This window comes from Alosa sapidissima, chromosome 3 (assembly GCF_018492685.1).
Source record: "Alosa sapidissima isolate fAloSap1 chromosome 3, fAloSap1.pri, whole genome shotgun sequence".
Taxonomy (NCBI): domain Eukaryota; kingdom Metazoa; phylum Chordata; class Actinopteri; order Clupeiformes; family Clupeidae; genus Alosa; species Alosa sapidissima.
Window position 1 is genome coordinate 2,100,185 of NC_055959.1, and position 19,671 is coordinate 2,119,855.

A 19,671-nucleotide genomic window follows, 5' to 3' on the forward strand; every position below is an offset into this window, starting at 1 on the left:
AAGCCACAAGGTGTCGCCGGGGCTACACAACAGGTGCTACAGAAAACCTCATCCTCTTGTCATCTGGAATTCAACTTCTATCGTTTCCCAACCTTGGGGTCGGGTCGCCTGAAATTCAAATGGGGTCTGCTGACATACTGGGTCTCTCACAATTGACTAGTGCATTAGCCTACATAAAAATATACATAACTTAAATTAAAAAATCGAAATCCCGTGATATCCAAGTTAAGTAACGGATCCTTCATTACAATCTAGCCAAGTAAAAATAAACTTAAGCTTAGACATGAGATGTTTGACGGAATTATGCTTGATCAATGTTCAAAACGAAATAGCAAAACCACCAGGCGCGCAAGGACACTTTGGGAAAATCAATTGCTCTCGTCTGGATGTTGCAACAGAGATGAGTTTCGCTCTCTCGCAAGTCGCAACATTTGAATAATTGGGGTCCCCAACGTTTTGAGACATCAAAATAGGGTCACCTGCCAAAAATGAAAGCTATAGGTTTCAGCATTCCCATTTTCTGTCTGCATTGCAACCGAGCATTTTGGGAAGAAAGGTCATTGATGACTACACCAGGTCATGTTGATATTTTTTATTTTTAAAATAAGTCTATCAAATACTTGCTATTCCAAATCCCATAGAAACCATAAATCACATACATTTCATCTGTACGTTTATCTGATAAAATCTAAAAAAAAAATAAGGCAATAACACTTAGAAAATATTTGGTGTCCCTCAGCAACATTCCAGTTCAAGTCCTTCAAAAGGAGAACTTGTTTAAATTTTCTCAAAATATAAAATCTTTGTGCCCAGAAACATCATTGTAAACATGTTAGAGCATCATGCTCATGGTGCACTCTATTCATACAAACTGAAACTGGCCAGTGATTTTGATTTATATGATTATGTATACTTTGATTCATTAAAATATTTTTTAGCTGTAACAATGGCAGTTGAAATCTAATAAAAATGATATTTATAATTTAGGGTTTTCAATAACAAAAGCTCAATAAATCACAGGCCTGAGTGCATTCCACATTTGTTATTTACCACAAATGTAAAAACACACCAAGAAGCCATTTCTTGATCAATTCTATTACAGTGTAATAAAGTTATAGTAGTCTAGTAATCTAGTTGAAAATGCATTTTCACATTGTACAGCATTTAACATTTCAACAGTCCGTGAAACTAAGACTAAGTGAGCCCCCTTCTGCATCTCTCAAGACAAAACACCATGAAAAACCGTGGAGACATAGAGGAAGCAACGATGACAGACTGGACAGGGAAAACAAAGTGGAACATGAACAGGTCTTTTTCAGTCAGTTATTCTATGTGTGTTTCTGCTCTGGAGTCATAAAATGTGATGCGATCTAGGAAAACCCACCACATGGTGCACTCAAAAATCCTTGATTTTTGCTCCCTTTTTACCCTCTCTGGTGAAATTTCACCAAGTTAAGATTCTGATACCATCCTAGCAACATTCTGGACACTGTCTCCTAACAAAATCCAGGATACCATCCTCCTAAAATCTTGGATGTTGCTAGGATGGTATCAGAATCATAAGTTGGTAAAACTGCACCATGTGGTGTGTTTTCCTAGATCATATCACAAATAAAAAAGCAAAAAATAAAACATAATGCAACAGGAGACATTCTGTTAAATAGATGCAGTATACGGCCATTCACACTGTTTAAACATCTGAGACGTTCACATCAGCGGGCTTCTCATCCTGTTCTGTCTGTAAGGGCACTTGGCTGTAGGCCACATCGGAGGTGGAGAGGGAGATAACAGGTCTCAGCGGGTGTTCCTGGGCGGGCGGGGTGCAGCTCCGGGCTTCCCGGTTCCGCTGCCGGTCCAGGTAGTAGAAGGAGCCCATGAGGAACAGGCCAGCTGAGGCCACGTTCACGCTGCAGGCGTAGAAGACGTACGTGTAATGGCCAGTCCTGTCCATCAGCAGACCTGCAGGAAAAGCGAAAGGTCAGACTCAAATGTACTGTATTTCTATGAGCTACAGCCAGTATGAGCGGATCCTGTATAATGCTGGGACAACACACTGACATTGACTGCTCAGAGGATCCAAAATAAAGTTATACTAAACTAAGCCATTAAGTTGTTATAGCAATCTCAATGCAGCTGTTGTCTAAACATTTTAGCATTTAGGAGTTGCTCGGGCCGGCACGGGTCAGACGGCAGGGTTGCCTGTGACAACGCAAAGGGCTCCTGCCTGGCTTGACATTTGTGTTTCCATGGAGCTGGTAACCAGAGAGGGTCTCCCAAGCGATAGCTGAAGTGGCTCCAGTCCGCGACCTCGCCGCGTGGGAGTCAGCTGGTGGCCACCAGAGCTGTGTCTGAGGAACAGGATCCAACCGCTTCCTGTGAGTGCACTCCACCCAGCCCCCCTCTGCCAATACCTGGACTGCTTTACCAGTACCCACCCACTCCCACACATGTGCACCCCCCCCCTCCGAACTGATGACGAGGGTCCTCCATGGCCAGCACATTCCATTTCCTTGTGACTCCCTCACACATTCACATAACACAAACAGAGCTTCGAAGGCTCTCGGGGGGTTCTCCCTGAAGGCTCTCGCTCTTTTATGGACAGATCCACCATTTCCAAACAACTTTGCTGAATTTCCCCCAGAGGTGTAAAATGTCTACCTCACAGAGCAAAGAATAAAGAGCACACACACCACACACACACACACACACACACACACACACACACACACACTCAGATGGTTCAATCCACTGGCGAGTCAATGATCTGATTCAAATGTGATGCAGTATGCAAAGGCTCATTCAGGACTCTTTTAAAGGCATTTCTTTAAATCTAGAGGTTCCATCTGTAAGCTATTCAAGTTGTAAAATTTCACAAAATGGTCTATTAAATCTTCCTAACTCTTGAATGTAGTATTGCTACTGTGAGCTATACTTATTTAGTACATTCTAATGTAGTATTGCTACTGTGAGCTATACTTATTTAGTACATTCTAATGTAGTATTGCTACTGTGAGCTATACTTATTTAGTACATTCTAATGTAGTATTGCTACTGTGAGCTATACTTATTTAGTACATTCTAATGTAGTAGGATAGAATATGTTTTATTATTCCCTTTCTGCCCCTTTCCCTGGGGACATGACAAATGAGTTTTCTCAATTAATCCCATGATAATAATGATAATGAAAATGATAATAATAATAATAATAACAATGATAATAATAATAATAATAATAATAGTAATAATAATGTATTATGTAGTAGTAGTAGTAGTAGTAGTAGTAGTAGTAGTAATAGCATTGTTTCTAGACCTGCGAGTGGTGGGCCCATCAGCACAGTGATGCTCTCCATACAGCAGATGAGGCCCAGGGCCGAGTGGAAGCGCCGGATGTCCACGGTGTCCATCAGCACGGTCACCAGCAGCGAGCCGATGAAGCTCATGGAGAGGCCGAACAGCACCACGAACGTCAGCAGCACGGGGAAGGTGGGCACCATGGCGCACACAATGTTACTCAGGCCGTTCACCAAGATGGCCATCCCGAACATGTACACAAAGTAGGGGCTCCCGCGGAAACGTGGCAGCCCAAAGACCAGCGCCACCACTGGCCGCACGAAGAGGTTGACCAGACCCAGGATGGACATGAGCAGGGCGGCACGGTCCTGGGTGATGCCGTGTGAAGTGGCGTAGGGCACCAGGTAGACCAGCGGCACGGTGAAGCCCAGCATCATCCAGGCCACGCTCAGAGTGAACGCCCGGTAGCGAGGATGGCTCCGCAGGAGGTCGAAGCCCATGTGTCTGTGCAGGAAAGCCATGAGGCCGGACAATGTGGCCCGCAGGCGCACCTTCAGTCCCTCCGGCTTCCCCTGCCGCGGACAGCCGTTGGCGCGGTCCTCCTGCCCCCGGCCACTGCGCTGGGAGCTGGGCCGCAGGGGTCGGAGCACTGCCCCGCACACGCAGCAGTTCAGCAGGATCCCGCCGAAGATCAGGAAGCTGCCGCGCCAGCCGTAGTAGCCCCGCAGGAAGTTGGCCAGGAGTGGCAAGACACAGAGGCCCAGGGCCGTGCCCGTGGACGACAGAGCGTTGGCGAACGCGCGCCGCCGCACAAAGTAGTGCCCTATCATCGTTATGGCCGGCTGAAAGGAAAAACAGAATCCCAAACCTACAAAAGAAAAGCGCATCATCCTTAAGCACTTTTTTCCCATTTTACTTTTAGAGGAAACCTTTGGTGACCCCCTTGAAAGAATATAACTGTGTTTAACTGTGTATAATTGTGTAATATAATATTATAATATAATGTAATGTATAATATAATTGTATGTAAGCCCACCTGTGAGGATGCCGGCTGTTAGGTACAGTTCTGTGATGGACTGAGCGAAGGAACTGGTCGCCATGCCCAGGCCGCTAAGGATCCCCCCGAGCATGACCACCGGGCGACACCCATACAACTCGACCAGGACACTGCACAGCGGGCCTACAAAAGCAGCAGAGGACGGATGCAGTCATCAACATGCAAATACAGACAAACAGATACAAATGGGCCAACACAGACCCACGGCAATCAGACAAAGCACTCGGGGACATTGTTTTGAATCACTGATGAACAGATTTCAAAGGCATGCAAATCGTAATACCATTTTCTTCCAACACATGGGGAAAGGCACAATGATCATGATTAAAATACAAAGCTGTATTCTCAAACACAAAGTGAAAATTTCCCGCCAGAAGTGCCAGCCAGGCAGGCCATAATGTTACGGTGAACACTGGACACACAATAATGATGGGATTAATTGAAATTCCTGTGACAAAATTTCCACAGCTCGCAGCCAGGACAAAAAGAAAGTTGAAATGATCAAGCTAATGCTTTTAAATTACACTAATTTTAGAAGCGATTTTACAAGTCTTTGATGTAACAGTAATAATCCAGTTATTCACTCTGTTCAGGCAGTGCACAGTGCTGTACTGAGCACTAGACAGGCAATAACGACGGAATTAATTGAAATTCCTGTGACAAATATCCACTGCTCACGGCCAGACAAAATGAATGTCGAAATGAGTCAAGTTAATGCTTTTAAATTACACATATTCTAGGAGAGTTTTTACAAGTCTTTGATGCAACAATAATAATCCAGTTATTTCATTTCAGTCTTTGGGGCGATTAGGCTCTGCACATGACTGTCATGTGGAAGTTCCGTCTGTATAGAACTCTGTAGAGCCACAGGTTTCAGAGTTCAGAGACAAACCAAATAGACAGAAACAGAGGAAAAAATAAAACATTTAATTCATAAACCACAGCTTGTATTTACCCTATATTGACTAAATCTCTAAAATCTATACTGGTCCAGTTTGAGGGCCCAGTCCAAAGAGATGTCCCCTGAATCTTTCAGAGTTGCTAACGACTCCCGACTAAGCATGTGTATGGTGACTCAGCAAGGGAACATCCTCTGCTGAGCTCATCATTACAGGCAGAACACACCAATGAGCAGCATGAATTTGGTTTGGAGTGTCCTTTTCAAACAACAGTAAATGGACTGATACAGAGTCCTTAAACACTGACACACAAGAGCGTCTTTATCTTATCTCTAATTCCCTGCAGCCCGTCATTGAGAGCCCAGCAGCAAGAGAGACATGAATTATCTCTTTTCCTGGTAAAATGAGACACAGAGCATGGTGACTGGTGAGAACTGAGGTGTGGAGGCTACACTGGCCTCGTAACTGAAGCGTTCTGTTTGCGGAGCTTCTGCTGCAGCAATAAGCTTCCACTATAATCTATGGAATTGGCTACATCAGATAAGACAGTGGCACATACGTTCAAAAAAAATTAGACCAGTCTTCTAAAACTATTTTTACAATGGAGCACCTCAGTTGCGGACCAGGTGTAGCCCGGGCTTGAGGTAGGAAACTCTACCTCCTCCGTGCAGCACAGCGGTCATGATGGCAGGGACCCAGGAGGTCTCGGTGTTGGTGGTGTTGAACTCAGTCTGCAGGTCTGTGTAGAAGATGCCAATGCAGGAAGGGAAAGCCAGGGTGAGTGCCAGCACCATGATGGTGGAGGCCAACACCATCCACCCCCAGCCTCCGTCAGGCGCCTCCGGTCCACTCTGCAGCTGCATCTCCTCCCGCTGCCCCTCGGGCTCCTCGCTATCACAGGGAGCGCTGGGCTGCCCTGATGCTGCCCCTTCCTGCCCATCCCTTTCCTCTGAGTCAGAGTCCCTCTCCGTGTCCAGCACGTCCAGCGAGTCCACAGACCGCAGGGAGGACGCCCAACTCCAGGTCAGGTGGCTTTGGCGGGCATCAGGGCTGCTCCGTCGCACCAAGGTAGACTGGCTGTTTGATGGCACAGATCTCGGAGATTCCTTCTGGTGCCCCTCCAGTCCCTCTGTCATTGTGTTTGGCTGTAGAGGGGCAAACAACACCAGTAATGTATACCTCAATAAAGCTATGTACTATAGCATTATTCTAGTATTTATATTGACAAACATAAAAGAAAAAAAAAACATGCAGAGATTTTGGGATTGACAGGAAAGCTACATTTTCTTATACAGCAGTGCTAGAACAGACTGTGAGAACTGAAACATTTTCAGCAAGCAAGCTGCCAGCAGTAGGCTACCTATTCTCATATTCAGCAAGCTGAAATCGTATTCTAAGGCACTCAATGAAACTTTTTTTTCTCTAATGTATTTTCTACATAATCTAACGAGTGGCCAGCGAATATCCGCTTCTCTGTTAATTAAGTAGGCTAGCCTAATTGTTAAATAAAGTCATCTGGTTCAGGTGACATGAGTTTCTAAAAAGTTACTCACCGGACACTTCCAGTAACCCTTTAATTCTTCATCTTCGCGTGTATTGTATTGTATCCTATCACTGCCAGGTTTCGACAAATAAATTATGATATGAGCGTCTTTAGAAACTGTCATGACCTACCGTTACTCATTGTCTCGACCTATCGGCTACAACGGCGAAATAGAAACATCCACTCGGGACTGCGTTGCGTCAGCCGCTACTTTCTAAAAACCGCTGTCCTATCAAATTGGCCTCGAAATTTATGGGCGGCATTAGGTCTCTTGCTCTCAACTTTCACGACCATTAGGCTGAAACCTCCCCGGATAAATCCCAGCAGCCACTGACTCAGACATAGGCTACAACCTAGTGCAGGAGAGCCGTGATAATCTCCTTTTGTCATTATTATTGGCTAATCCACAAGGCTGGCGTGCTCTTTCACGGAGTCTTTTTTTTAAATAATTAAAACATAGGCAGCATTCTAGATTAATTTGTTGTTAGTTTTTCACTAGTTTGGATAGTTGTCCAGCAAGCTTACCAACTACTCAGTTCATAGATCCAACATCCATCTGGATTTCCTATCCTTCACCAGCGGCCTCAGGTGTCTGTAAAATGGCGAGATTAAACTGTTAACAACATTATTGATCATATAAAACAGTAGTTAGCTACACTTAATTAAAGTAATGAGCCTCTGGTGATTTCACAAGGACATACCCCGGCAGGCAGCCAAACCTCTTTGACGGGGACGTGAAATCAGCGCATTTGACCTATATCCTTATCAAGTTGACATCTGCAAGTGACACCGAGAAGCTGACTCTAGATTCTGGTCTATGCCGTTTTCCCAATCATAGGTCACCTAAAAAGGTCAAGTAAGGAGAAAGTGTTAACCACAAAATGTGGACACCTTTATAGGCGATTTTAAGCTGCACAGGCTTTGTAACACTGATCTAGACTTGACTTCACTTTTTCTCCTTAACTATGACTATCCTGCTGCTCTCAATGCAATCTACTCTTTGCGGCCTTTACAGCAGCAAAACGGGATAGAGTTATGGTCAACGCCTTTACCTTTGCATATACTTTCCTAATATGAAATGTCCTATTATTACTTTTATTGCTGCTCACGCGTAGCCATGCGATATTGCATGGAGCCATGATATTCCATGTTATTGATGTTTGAACATCTTATTAGTCTCATGATACCATTTTTACCATCATTGTTAATAATTACTCCTGTATACTTTGTCTAAATGTGCAATGGATGTCATGTAACACAGGCCTACTTACCTATCTAGATGTCTTTAATATTCCCCTTTCAGCCAATTGTGCATTGCTGTTGTATCCTGTGTCATGTTGCATAATATTGAACAGGATTGGTTGCTGATTCACCACTGTGGTAAATCCATCTCCTTTCCTGTGAATATGGGAAATCACAACACTGGTGGAAAAGGTGAATGCTATTATGTCAGACACCAAACAGGACGAGGACCACAAAAGCGTCACGTTCAAAAGTTTATTTAAGGGTTGGGGGTTAAGGGGGTTTCAGGGGTTCCGGGGGGGGTACAGGAGTTCCAAGAGTCTGCGTGTGTGTGTGTTCCCCCAGTAGCCGAACAGCGATGGCAGGAGCTGGATGATCCGGGAAGTCCTGGGGGAAACACACACACACAACAGCAATTGAAACGAAGCAGCAGTACAGTCAAGGACTAGGCGGTATTCGTAGAAGAGGGACGGAAGGCAGGTCAAGATTACCGGGGCTGGAGAACACAGAAGTAGTCGAGTGGGTCCGGGATCACAGGCAAAGAGTCAGAGGCGTTTTCTAAAACAGGCAGGTAACTGGTGCTGGTTGCAGACGATCTGACAAGTGTGGACTGAAAAGCAAGGCTTTATATACAGGGCATGATGAGTGGTGAATGCAGTGCAGCTGGTAGGTAACGAGGGTGAGGCAGAGCAGAGCAGAGCAGGAACAGGTGGAGGTCAGACTTCAATCAGCGCGTGTTACCAGGCAGAGAGAGAGCTCATGACATATTAGGTGCGGCTGTGAGTTGTCGGTGTGGGTAGTGTTGATGGTGTTATCTAATGTTGATGTTATAACCGAAGTGTTTTATGTCTTCCAATTTGTATTGTGTTTGTGTGTGTGTGTGTGTGTGTGTGTGTGTGTGTCTGTTAGTTATACTGTAAGGTAATATTGTTTATGTCCACCAAAAGAGACTGTTTTTATTGTTTGATGCCAATGCCTATGTAGCACTCAGCTCAGAAATATAGTTTAATGATCTAAATTAGGGTTATTAAGTATCTGGACCAGTTGTAAGAAGATTTCTAAGTTAGACTGCTGGAGGTAGAAGGTTGCAATGTAATGACTCAGAACACTTGGATGGTGTATAGGTGTAATGATGTATAGGTTTTCTGTATTATAATATGTGAAATGTATTAAATAGGCAGTGGAAATATTACAAATAGTACATTAATAAAATACATAAAATAAGAAAATAAATAAATCACAAAATGTTCAATTCAATAAATGGCAGAAAATATAAAATCTCTAATCTGGTTCAAGGACCTACCTGGGTGAACCCGCTTATCTAATAAATATCTAAAATACAGTGTTCACGCGTCCAACATATCCAAATAGTGAATCTCTAATCAGTGTAAAATATCCTATATCAATGTATCTATTCTGTGGTTAGTAACAGTAACATTTTCAGAATGTATAGACCTCTCCAGAATAAGTCCCGCCTCCGTAACTCCCGCCTCCGTAACTTCCGTATCCATCCAACCTTCGGTCGTCAATGTCTATGGGAAATAACATGGCGTTTTGAAAGATAGCACCTGTCAAACTCTGTAGGTGACAAAGTAGAAAAAGCTGGTGGGCAGATTGGCCTACACACTTCTGCCATCTAGTTTCCACTGGATTTTTTGATTGTCGGTGCCGTTTAAGTAGTATACAATAGACTATACTACTTAAAAGGCACCGAAAATAAAAAAAATGGACTATGCAAAGATTGTTAAGGCGGAGCAAGATACTTCGTTGTAGTTCATGTCTATGGGCGCGAAATGGGGATCGAATCCTGTCTGCATAAAGAGGCGTGTCGATGACGTATTGATGAGTGTACGTTGCAACCGGCCAACAGCAGCGGCATAAATAACCGGCGCACACCTGATATAAAGTCGATTTTCTCCAGACTGGAATGCTCAAAAATGCTAAAAATGTACCTGAAATGTTCAGAAGGGTTTGAGGATCATGAAAACGTGCCAAAATTCACATTCTTAACTCTATAGAACCAAGACCTTAGCATATGTGGTAAAATTCTGAGCTATGCCCATAGACTTCAATGGAGCAGTCGCTGCCTCTGCTCTACATAAAGGGGGATTTTGACCCCCCCCCCTCGTGCGATCCGGGTTCCCGGAAGTGGCTCCTGATGAAATATTGCTCCGCCTCAACAATCTTTGGACTATGTAAATGTAAGGCAGTGTATTTGTAGCGCCACTAGGTGTCACTGCAGGACCATGTATTATTTATATTTTCGTTAGTTTAACTCTGATTGTTCCTTTTGCTACACAGTAGGGTTGATGCGTGTTTAGCCTAGAACGCCATCTTTTCTTTAGTATATGCCATCAACCTTATAGGTAAGCCACGTTATTTTCATGAGTTAATTAAATATAAAATATCTTGGGTAATACCAGAGCCATATAAAGGTAGAGTTGTGACAACTCCATTGACGCTAATGTTCCATTTTTTTTCAACAATGGCGGCTCAAATAGTTCCCAAAAGTTAACAATTTATAATAGCAGCAGTGCAGTTACAGACTGTTTGTAGCCAACATTTCAGACTCAGATTTACATTATTGGCTCATCCGAATAATAATAATAATAATAATAATAATAACAGTAACAACAGTAGGCTAATAGTAGTAAAGTAATAGTATTAATAACCTAATTATAATAATAAACTATTTATGTATCGACTATGACAGCTTTTCTGCTGCTCAGTTTTTATCAGTTCCTTATCAAATAAATTAAAAGAGGCTAAAGCCCAATAAATGTGCCACACATAATAACCTAATATAAGATAAACCTTGCCTATACCATTTCAATTAGGCAGCACTAGGCAACACCACGAACGAGCTGTCATTAAGTTTTTGCGTTTGTAGCCTACAACTTTTATGACGTGACGTGTCTTGGGCATTTAGCTTTACCATCATGTCAACATAGTTGTAACGTTATGCGCAATGCTCATCTAGGCTATGGATTTAAGTGGTTTAATTTTAAAAAGGGCAGCAAAAGTGGGATAAAGTGCAACTGCTTCCCCAAAACAATTCCTCCATAACTGTGGATTTAATCGTTTGATATGTGGATAACTTTCAGTGGAGTAAACACATAAAAGGTAAGATTTTGTTATCACAAAGCTAGCTGGTTTGGTTAAATATGGCGAAGCATTTACAGCCAACTTTGTACTTGCAGCAGTGAAACTGAGTTTGTTGTTAACATTGTTGGTAACGTAAACGTTTCCTCAGTTAGGAGCAGGACTGTTTTTTTTTTTTTTTTTTGCATTAATTTTCATTGGCAAAAGCTAGCCTAATATGCATGAGAGAACCTAGATTTGAGGGAGCTGCAGCTGTTAGCATCAGCACGGTCATATTAACACAGCAGTGCACACTAGCCCAGTGATGAAGGATCGTGTAAAATCCCCATCCCCAGGCCACAGTCTGAATCTCAAGCTCTTTAGCCTAGCATCTTAATGCTGTTCACAGCACGGTGAATGACAAACGATGACAAAATGCTGTTCATGTTTGTGAGTTCATAGCCTGGTTATTTATCGAAGGACTTACATGTCACTTTTTATATTTTATTATGATCACTCGCATTACCATGGGGTTACTAAATAGGTAGGCCTAATGCTACGGTTAACTTAGAATGTCCACCATTACACTGGAGATGTTAAAAAACGTTTAAACTTTTTTTTTATTCTCCCGCGACGATATAGGCTTGGCTAGGTAATTCACTCATTAGCTCAGATCAGTGACTACCAGAGGAAACGCGGGGTAGAAAACTCAAAACAACTAATGTTTAGACTAGCTGTGTTACAGTTTCTCGTTGCAAAATCAAAATTTCACAGGAGCTTTGTAGGCTACACCCAGTCTCAAAAACACTGTTTACAGCTTTTCGAGTCACTGTACGAGGTCATTTATTTTGTATAGCGATAATTTAGATACACTTATGGGGTGGGTGCAATTGCGTTTTCTAAAGAATCTCCTGTCTTGATTTTGTACAGAAAAATATCAAGTGACACATACGTAAAAGGACGGAAAAAAGGTCACCTTATATAGCAGGGTAAGATAAGGTCTGGAATTTAATTTAATATTGTTGTAATGGTAGGATAACTACATAGTTTACACAATAATTACACTGTGTTATAAATATTGTATATCAATGCATTTATTGACTGTCAATTACCCAAAATCGTGGCTCGTCTATCATTGAACAGTAGCCTATTTAATGCATTCTAATCCATTGTCAATCACTTCCGGGAACTATTTGAAGTTTACATGAACCACGTGACCTTAACGAATTTTGAACACCCATTGTCGCAACTCTACCTTTATATCAAAGATTCTAGAACAGAGCAAGATAGATCACAGGCCGGATAATACCATAGACAGTAAAAGAAATGGACGAACAGACTCTAATTCAGTTCGATGGCTAACGTCACGAAGTTAAGTGTGAGTCTGCGCAGTACTGGGGGGACCAACTGAAAAATCGTTCTATTTGACTCAGTGCCCTCCCATTGAAAACGACGGAGTCTGTTCGTCCATTTCTTTTACTGTCTATGCTCATAAACGGCTTCATAACCGTTCTTCAGAAAATCTATGGGTGACGTCACAGACGCTTTGTCCATATTTTTTACAGTCTATGGCCAAAGATCCTTGATTACTAGCAAGATAGAGCAACATAATTCGTTACTATGGGAGCAAAACGGGACAGTTCCGGTCTGCATAAGTGGGAGTGTCACCTTATGTCACTAAATAAACTTTCTCTCTTAATAAGCAATAAGAAAAGATAAACCTAATTGTGTTCACAGTATTATTGTCTATAATCATGTATGATACCAATGAATCATTCTTTAGGACATGATATGAATAATTTAATTAGTCATGTGAACCGAGCTAGCTAGCTAGCTAACGCTAGCTTAAAATGCTATACAAGTGGATGGGAGTAGCTATGGCAATACAGCTATGCGCTAACAAGTGACTAGTAGTTGAAGGACTTCGTTTAAACTTAATATACTGTTGCAAATTCACTTGAGTATAAACTATCCACTTTAACTAATGTAAGTAATGTTATTCAGCTAGTTGTCATTTCAAAGAAATTACACTTCTCCGTTTAAAATTTTACCTTAGCTAAGAGGATAGCTAGCATGCTAACAACCGGACACTAACTGGCAGCAGCATGGTCTGATATTAAGTTATTTTATCACAAATCCGAACGCTAAAAAATTACACTTTTAGGCTTGAAATGATCCCAAACACTTACAGATTATGACAAAAATTTCCAAAAAACCCTCAACAAATCCAGAAAGACATAATGACCAATTTATTGGTAAAATTCCACAAGTCTCCATTGACATTAGTGCAGCGAGGGTTTACTCTGGTCTGCATAAAGGGGGATTTCCCCCCCTCCCCCTTGCAATAATCGAACGCGGAAATTGTCGAACGTTTGCGCCTCTCGCTCCGCTTTAACCCTCTCTGCTATGGCTCAGAGCGTACTTCATGCCTATGACGTAACTGATCTATCTTGCTCTGTTCTAGAATCTTTGCTTTATATGGCTCTGGGTAATACTACTTAGAGAGTTCGTTTTGTTGAGCTATTGTTTAAACCTAGTTATTGAATACTTAAATGCTGATTCATTCTGAGAATAAGAGTTTTTAAGAGCGAGTAATGTGGCCACGAATACAGTGCTAAGCTATGTGTTATTGTGCTAGTTAGTGTTTTGGTATCCGTTAGCACTTGAATGTAATATGGGGATTCATTAACGTTTGAATGTGCAACTGAAGTGCATTAGGATTTTTTCATACTGGTTATAAATAGAGTATATGCCATCAATAGGGTTGGGTATCGTTTCAATTAGAACGATTCCAATTCCGATTTCTTATTTCGATTCCGGTTCCTAATGATTCTCGATTCCGATTTTCTTTTAAAGGCAGGGTCAAAAAAAGTTTAGGATATTTTAAATGAGCTAGCTAACCAACGGTCTTTCTCAGGGTATCTGCACATTTTCCAAGTGCAAATTTAAAGACTTTTTAAGACATTTTCAAGACATCTAAATGAAAATTAAGACTAAAAAGATATATATGACTGTTTATGAAATAGTTTTTTTTCCCTACTAATTTTAACCCCCACCCCATTTTGGATGTCTACAGAAGTTACCAAATATACTTTGGCGAAAGAAAAATAATTGTGCGTGAATTACCTCCACAGCTATAAATGCCCAATTTTAGGGTCTGGGCTGCTTGCTTTTGAAGCTGGCTGTACATATTTGGTTTTGCTTACTACTGAGGCTGACTGTTCTTCACCTGTGTCTGTAGTAGCCTAGGGCTACTTGCCAAAGACATGTGCACTGGACTGGATTCCCTTCAATATTTTTTTCAAAGTTAGACTAAGCTATTTACATATTTTAATAAGCCTACTTTATATAATTTACTATGTGCATCTATTGTCCAATATGCAGCACAGCAAATTAAAGTTAATCCACTACTTTACATTTTGCATACCAGTTGTATCTAAACCAACCAAAGCTTGACTGAAACATTGCAAAACCATTGACTTGTTTTAAATTAATTAAGAGACAGGTCCTCCTCGCATGATCCTGCTGAAAACTGCTGGTTTCATCTCAAGCACGCACGTATTATGAACGCACGTTTTTTTTTTTTTTTTATGTAGCAGTCGCTGACATTCAAAAAATATCACAACTTTTGCGAAGTAGGCCTAGCCTACTGGGAAACGCTGGCAAGCAAGCTGCTGGCAGATATTACAGGAAGGCTATTATAACTTGGACAGATATTTTCTTCCCTAGGCTAGGCCAGCAACACACGCTGGAAAGATCCAAACAGGATGACCAGCAGTCTTCGCATCCATAGTTTGTGAAACGATGCTGCGTCCGAGCAAAGACTTTAGATGCCAAGCGCAACTCCAAAAAGGAGAACAAATGAGCGTCTGGCTTCAGGCTGCGCCGGACGCCGGACAGGGCTTTTAAAATCCATATGTCCGGCCTAAATTCGAACATATGGCCAACCTATCGCTAACTGGCTTACCAACTCTTTCTCCCGCTCATTCTACCATAGGCTCCCTCATTCCACGTAGGCTACGTGTCTATCTCTCAGGCCTTAGCTACACCACGAAAACGTCAGGCATATTATTTTGTACATGGGTAGATGACAAATAGCAGAATTCAGACTGTCCATGTGTCACACACTTATAAAAAATGGCAATTGTTAAGAATTGATATGGAAATGTTGTCACATCACAATGCCCACACAGGAACACAACAGCCCCCAGGTCAGAGCAGCAGCAGAGGTTCCACAAACACCAACATGGGCAGCGGAACTGACAGAGCTAGTGCGGGCAGCCTCTTTGGGCACTCAGCAGCGCCCGGACCACACTATTAGACTGTGCTGGGGCTGTGGAAAACCCGGTCACCTGGTACGCTCATGCCCAAAAGCACCCAGGCACCAGGGAAACGACCCCGGGTCCACATAGAGGGGGCAACGCGGACCACGAACCACAAGCCCCCACATACACCCTCAGGCATGGCTGGCCAGAGGGCGGTTGCGGTAGTGGGCCGGACTTCAATTGGGGACCTCTGCCACATTCCAGTCACTGTGGAGGGAGTAACGTGTGTGGCGCTGGTTGACACCAGCTCTACAGTGACATTAGTGCGGCCCGATGTGCTCCCCAGGCGAACTGTTTTGGAGCCAACAGCAGTCCACCTGCGGACGGTGACGGGGGAATTGTCACCCATGTAAGGCAAAGGGACACTGACATTTGTGGTGGGCGGTAAAACAGTGCAGGACCCCTGCATTCTCGGACTGGACTTTTTGAAGAACACGGTCTGTCGGCTGGATCTTGCAGAGGCTACCCTGTGCTTTCCGGAACGGCCTGTCAACATGGCTCCACCCCCCCGGGCTTCAACCCTACAACACCCCAGGTAACCACTGTGTCAGCAAACACCGCTGAAGCCAACAGTGACCCTGTTGTAGGGACTGGGAGGCCCACTCCTCGAGACCCCTGTAGCCCCCCACCCCCCCACTCACAGCTGAGCAGAGGCATGTTACAGCCCCCGCTGCTCGGAACACACCAGCCGCCTCCCCCACTACCCCCCTCACCTCACCTAGCCGCCTCACCTGTGCCACAGCCTGCACACACTATACAGACCCCTAAGAGCTGGGCACCTGAACCATTGGCAGCCCAGCTCCCCCAAATGGAGAAGGGAAGTGTCGTGTCGGCAGTATGGGGTGTATGGCGACGGAACTTTTCTCATCTAGACCCCCAACAGGGTGAAGAATTGTGGCAACTATTGTCGCATTTCAAGGACATTTTTGCATTCAAAGAAGGTGACGTTGGGGCGCACACACCTAATACAGCACGACATAGATACGGGTGACAGCCCGCCTATCAAGTTACGCCCACGTCGCCTCCCACTCGCACGCCAGGAAGCAGCAGACAAGGTGTTATGGAAGATGCAGCAGGCGGGCATTGTGGAGCCGTCTGACAGCCCGTGGGCCGCCCCTGTCATCATGGTCCCAAAGAAGAACGGTCAGTGGAGGTTCTGTGTGGACTACAGACGGCTCATTGGGGTGACAAGGAAGGACTCCTACCCCCTGCCACGGGTGGATGAGGCTCTGGACCAGGTAGCGGGTTCGGCCTGGTTCACGTCACTGGACCTAAGATCTGGATACTGGCAGGTGCCCCTCTCCCCCTCTGCCAAACCAAAGACTGCTTTCTGCACAAGCCGTGGCCTCTGGCAGTTCAAAGTTCTCCCATTTGGCCTTTGCAACTCCCCAGCCTCATTCGAAAGATTGATGGACAAAGTGCTGTCAGGAGTCCCTCGGCGTGAGTGTATGGTGTACCTGGACGACATTCTCGCCCATGGCCCCACTTTCCAGGCAGCTCTCCAGTCTTTGCGGCATGTTTTGGAGCGTATAGCAGCAGCGGGTCTCAAACTCCACCCGGAAAAGTGCCACTTCATGCAGAGAGAGGTGTCATTCCTTGGGCACAGGCTGGGCAGAGAGGGCATTGGCACAATGGATGAAAAGGTACGAGCGGTCAGAGACTGGCCCACACCAACGGACCAACAACAGCTGAAAAGCTTCCTTGGCTTATCCTGTTATTACAGGAGGTTTGTGAGGGGGTTCTCCTGTGTGGCTGCACCGCTGTTCAGGCTACTGCACAAAGACCAAGACTTCGTGTGGATCGGCGAGTGTCACAGCATTCACCTCGCTACAGAAAGCGCTGGGGGAGGCTCCCGTGTTGGCTCCGGCTGACCCCTCCCTCCCGTTCATCCTGGACTGTGACGCGAGGGGCCAGGGAGTGGGCGGGGTGCTGGCACAGCTAAGCCCAGAGGGAGAGAGAGTGGTGGCGTATTACAGTAAGACTTTTAACAAGCACGAACGTCGTTACTGTGTCACACGCAGAGAACTCCTAACTCCACTTCAAATACTACCTCTGTGGGCTACCGTTCACCGTCAGGACGGACCACTCTGCCCTTCAGCGGCTCATGTCCTTTAAAGAGCCGGAGGGCCAGGTAGCACGCTGGATGGAGGAGCTACAGTCTTATGACTTTAAAGTGGTGCATAGAGCGGGAGCTCGCCATTCCAACGCCGACGCCCTGTCCCGCCGACCCTGCACTGAGGAGGGGTGCCGCCACTGCGACAGGAGGGAGACACGAGACAGGGAGCTACAGGGCCAGGAGGCAGCCATCGTCAGCCGGGCCGTGGTGGCGGTGTGCTGTGAGCTCACTGAAATGTCAGCGATGCAGTGGAGACAACAGCAGGAGGCCGATATGGACATACAGCCAGTGCTCCAGTGGGTGGAGATGCAGACACGGCCACCATGAAAGGAGGTGGCACCGCTCTCCACAGCGACGAAAGGGCTGTGGGCAAAGTTCCAGGGCCTGCGGCTCACTGATGGGCTGCTACAGCAGGCCTGGAAGGATCCAGCGACGGGAGAGCAGAGGTGGCAGTTGGTGGTCCCCAGAGCAGAGAGACTGACCGTGCTGAAAGCAGTGCATAGGGCCATGGGGGCTGGTCACTTCGGGGTCACCAAAACTCTCCGTCGCCTACGTCAGAGCTTCTACTGGGGGCAGTCCAGGAGGGATGTAGGGGACTTCTGCAGGAGGTGTGACAGCTGCACGGCAAAGAAGGGCCCCTCTGAACAGTCCCATGCACAGTTCCAACAGTTTCCAGTTGGCGCACCCATGGAAAGAGTCGGGGTGGACATAGTCGGTCCACTCCCGGTCACTGACAGCGGGAACAGGTACGTGCTGTCAATAATGGACTACTTCACTAAGTGGCCCGAGGCTTATGCCCTCCCTAACCAGGAGGCAGAGACTGTGGCTGAAGCTCTACTGGAGGGCATGGTCTGCCGTTTTGGGACGCCCCAAACCATACACAGTGACCAGGGGCGGAACTTTGAGTCATGAGTATTCGCCGACCTGTGTCATAGACTGGGTGTAAACAAAACTCGCACCACCTCCCTACACCCGCAGAGCGATGGCTTAGTAGAACGCTTCAACAGGACCCTGATCCAGCAACTGGCCATCATCACTGCTAAACATCAACGCGACTGGGACAAGCGCCTCCCGCTCGTGCTGATGGCCTGTCGGTCCGCCGTCCAAGAATCTACAGCCTGCACACCAGCCCTGCTCATGCTGGGTAGAGAGCTCCGCACCCCACCAGCAATGGCCTTTGGCCTCCCTCCTGACACCCCAGCTGTGCCCCCAGGACGAGAGTATGCCAGGAGACTGCAGGACCGCCTAGATACAGCCCACGACTTCGCACGCGTACAGCTGCAAGGCGCAGGGACGAGGCAGCACAGAAACTACGATCTACACTACAAGGGCCGCCACCTGGAACCAGGGGAGCTGGTTTGGGTCCACAGCCCGCAGAGAAAAAAAGGTCGTTGCCCTAATCTGGACAGTGACTGGGTAGGCCCCTGTAGAGTGTTGGAGCGTCTAGGGGAGGTGGTATACAGAGTACAGCTACCCCCACGTGGCAGACGAGTGGCCATACATAGAGACAGGTTGGCCCCCTACCACGGAGATGCTAACCCCCAGCTCCCACAAAGGCCCTCACAGACCCCCCCTAACAGCCCCCTCCCAGACACTACTCACCCTGCATTCACTCAGCGGGAGGGGCACCGGGCCCTACACACGCCCACAAATGGGCACACAGACACACATTCGGACATTCCCACCTCACCCCTCTCCCCAGTGCCACTCTCTCCCACACATGACATGGCGGTGCCTGCTCGGCCCCAGAGGCGAAGAAGACCGCCAGCCCATCTGAAAGGCTTTGTTTAAAGTTGTTGCGGTGTTGTGTTGTGTTGTGTTGTGTGTATTTGTTGTTCCCTGAGGGAGGGTCGAGGAACTTTGATGCGGGGGGGTAATGTAGTGACCGGCTGTCAATCAGGGAGTGCCCGCGCTATGCATAACCCCGGGCACGCTCATGGTTGGCAGCCTGGTGAGAGGGGGGCGGAACCCCCGGGGAATATAGGCTACTGTTCGGGAAAGTTCTGCTCTTTCGGTTCTGGGCCTGACACGGCCCGCTGTGTGTTACATGCTGCATTGTGTGCTTTGTGACAATAAACAAGTTCATGAAACTTTGGCTCTTGGTGAAACGCTACAAT

General features: G+C 45.7%; 1 protein-coding gene across 3 annotated transcripts; it reads right to left on the reverse strand.

The window, feature by feature from the left end:
• Nucleotides 1-577: 577 nt before the first annotated feature.
• slc16a5b (solute carrier family 16 member 5b) lies at nt 578-8,572 on the reverse strand. 3 transcript variants are annotated; one of them, XM_042087328.1, is made up of 8 exons: nt 8,524-8,572; nt 8,062-8,188; nt 7,492-7,633; nt 7,316-7,382; nt 5,906-6,392; nt 4,328-4,471; nt 3,311-4,159; nt 578-1,959 (listed from the first exon to the last, which is right to left on the reverse strand). In XM_042087328.1, exons 5-8 carry the CDS (start codon nt 6,381-6,383, stop codon nt 1,691-1,693), a joined length of 1,740 nt encoding a protein of 579 aa, XP_041943262.1. In that variant the 5' UTR covers nt 6,384-6,392; nt 7,316-7,382; nt 7,492-7,633; nt 8,062-8,188; nt 8,524-8,572; the 3' UTR covers nt 578-1,690. The 3 variants fall into 3 exon arrangements, with proteins under 3 accessions (XP_041943262.1, XP_041943261.1, XP_041943263.1); XM_042087327.1 differs by lacking the exons at nt 7,316-7,382; nt 7,492-7,633; nt 8,062-8,188; nt 8,524-8,572 and adding an exon at nt 6,801-7,041; XM_042087329.1 differs by lacking the exons at nt 7,316-7,382; nt 7,492-7,633; nt 8,062-8,188; nt 8,524-8,572 and adding an exon at nt 6,922-7,015.
• Between the last annotated feature and the right edge of the window lie 11,099 nt (nt 8,573-19,671).

What these genes read in the sequence shown, in the direction of transcription:
- slc16a5b (XM_042087327.1), bottom strand. Translation starts at nt 6,914, where the DNA reads ATGACAGTTTCTAAAGACGCTCATATCATAATTTATTTGTCGAAACCT. An exon ending in AGGGTTACTGGAAGTGTCCG is followed by an intron (nt 6,393 to 6,800) that starts GTGAGTAACTTT and finishes GCCCCTCTACAG; the next exon opens with CCAAACACAATGACAGAGGG. An exon ending in CGCTGTGCTGCACGGAGGAG is followed by an intron (nt 4,472 to 5,905) that starts GTAGAGTTTCCT and finishes CTGCTTTTGTAG; the next exon opens with GCCCGCTGTGCAGTGTCCTG.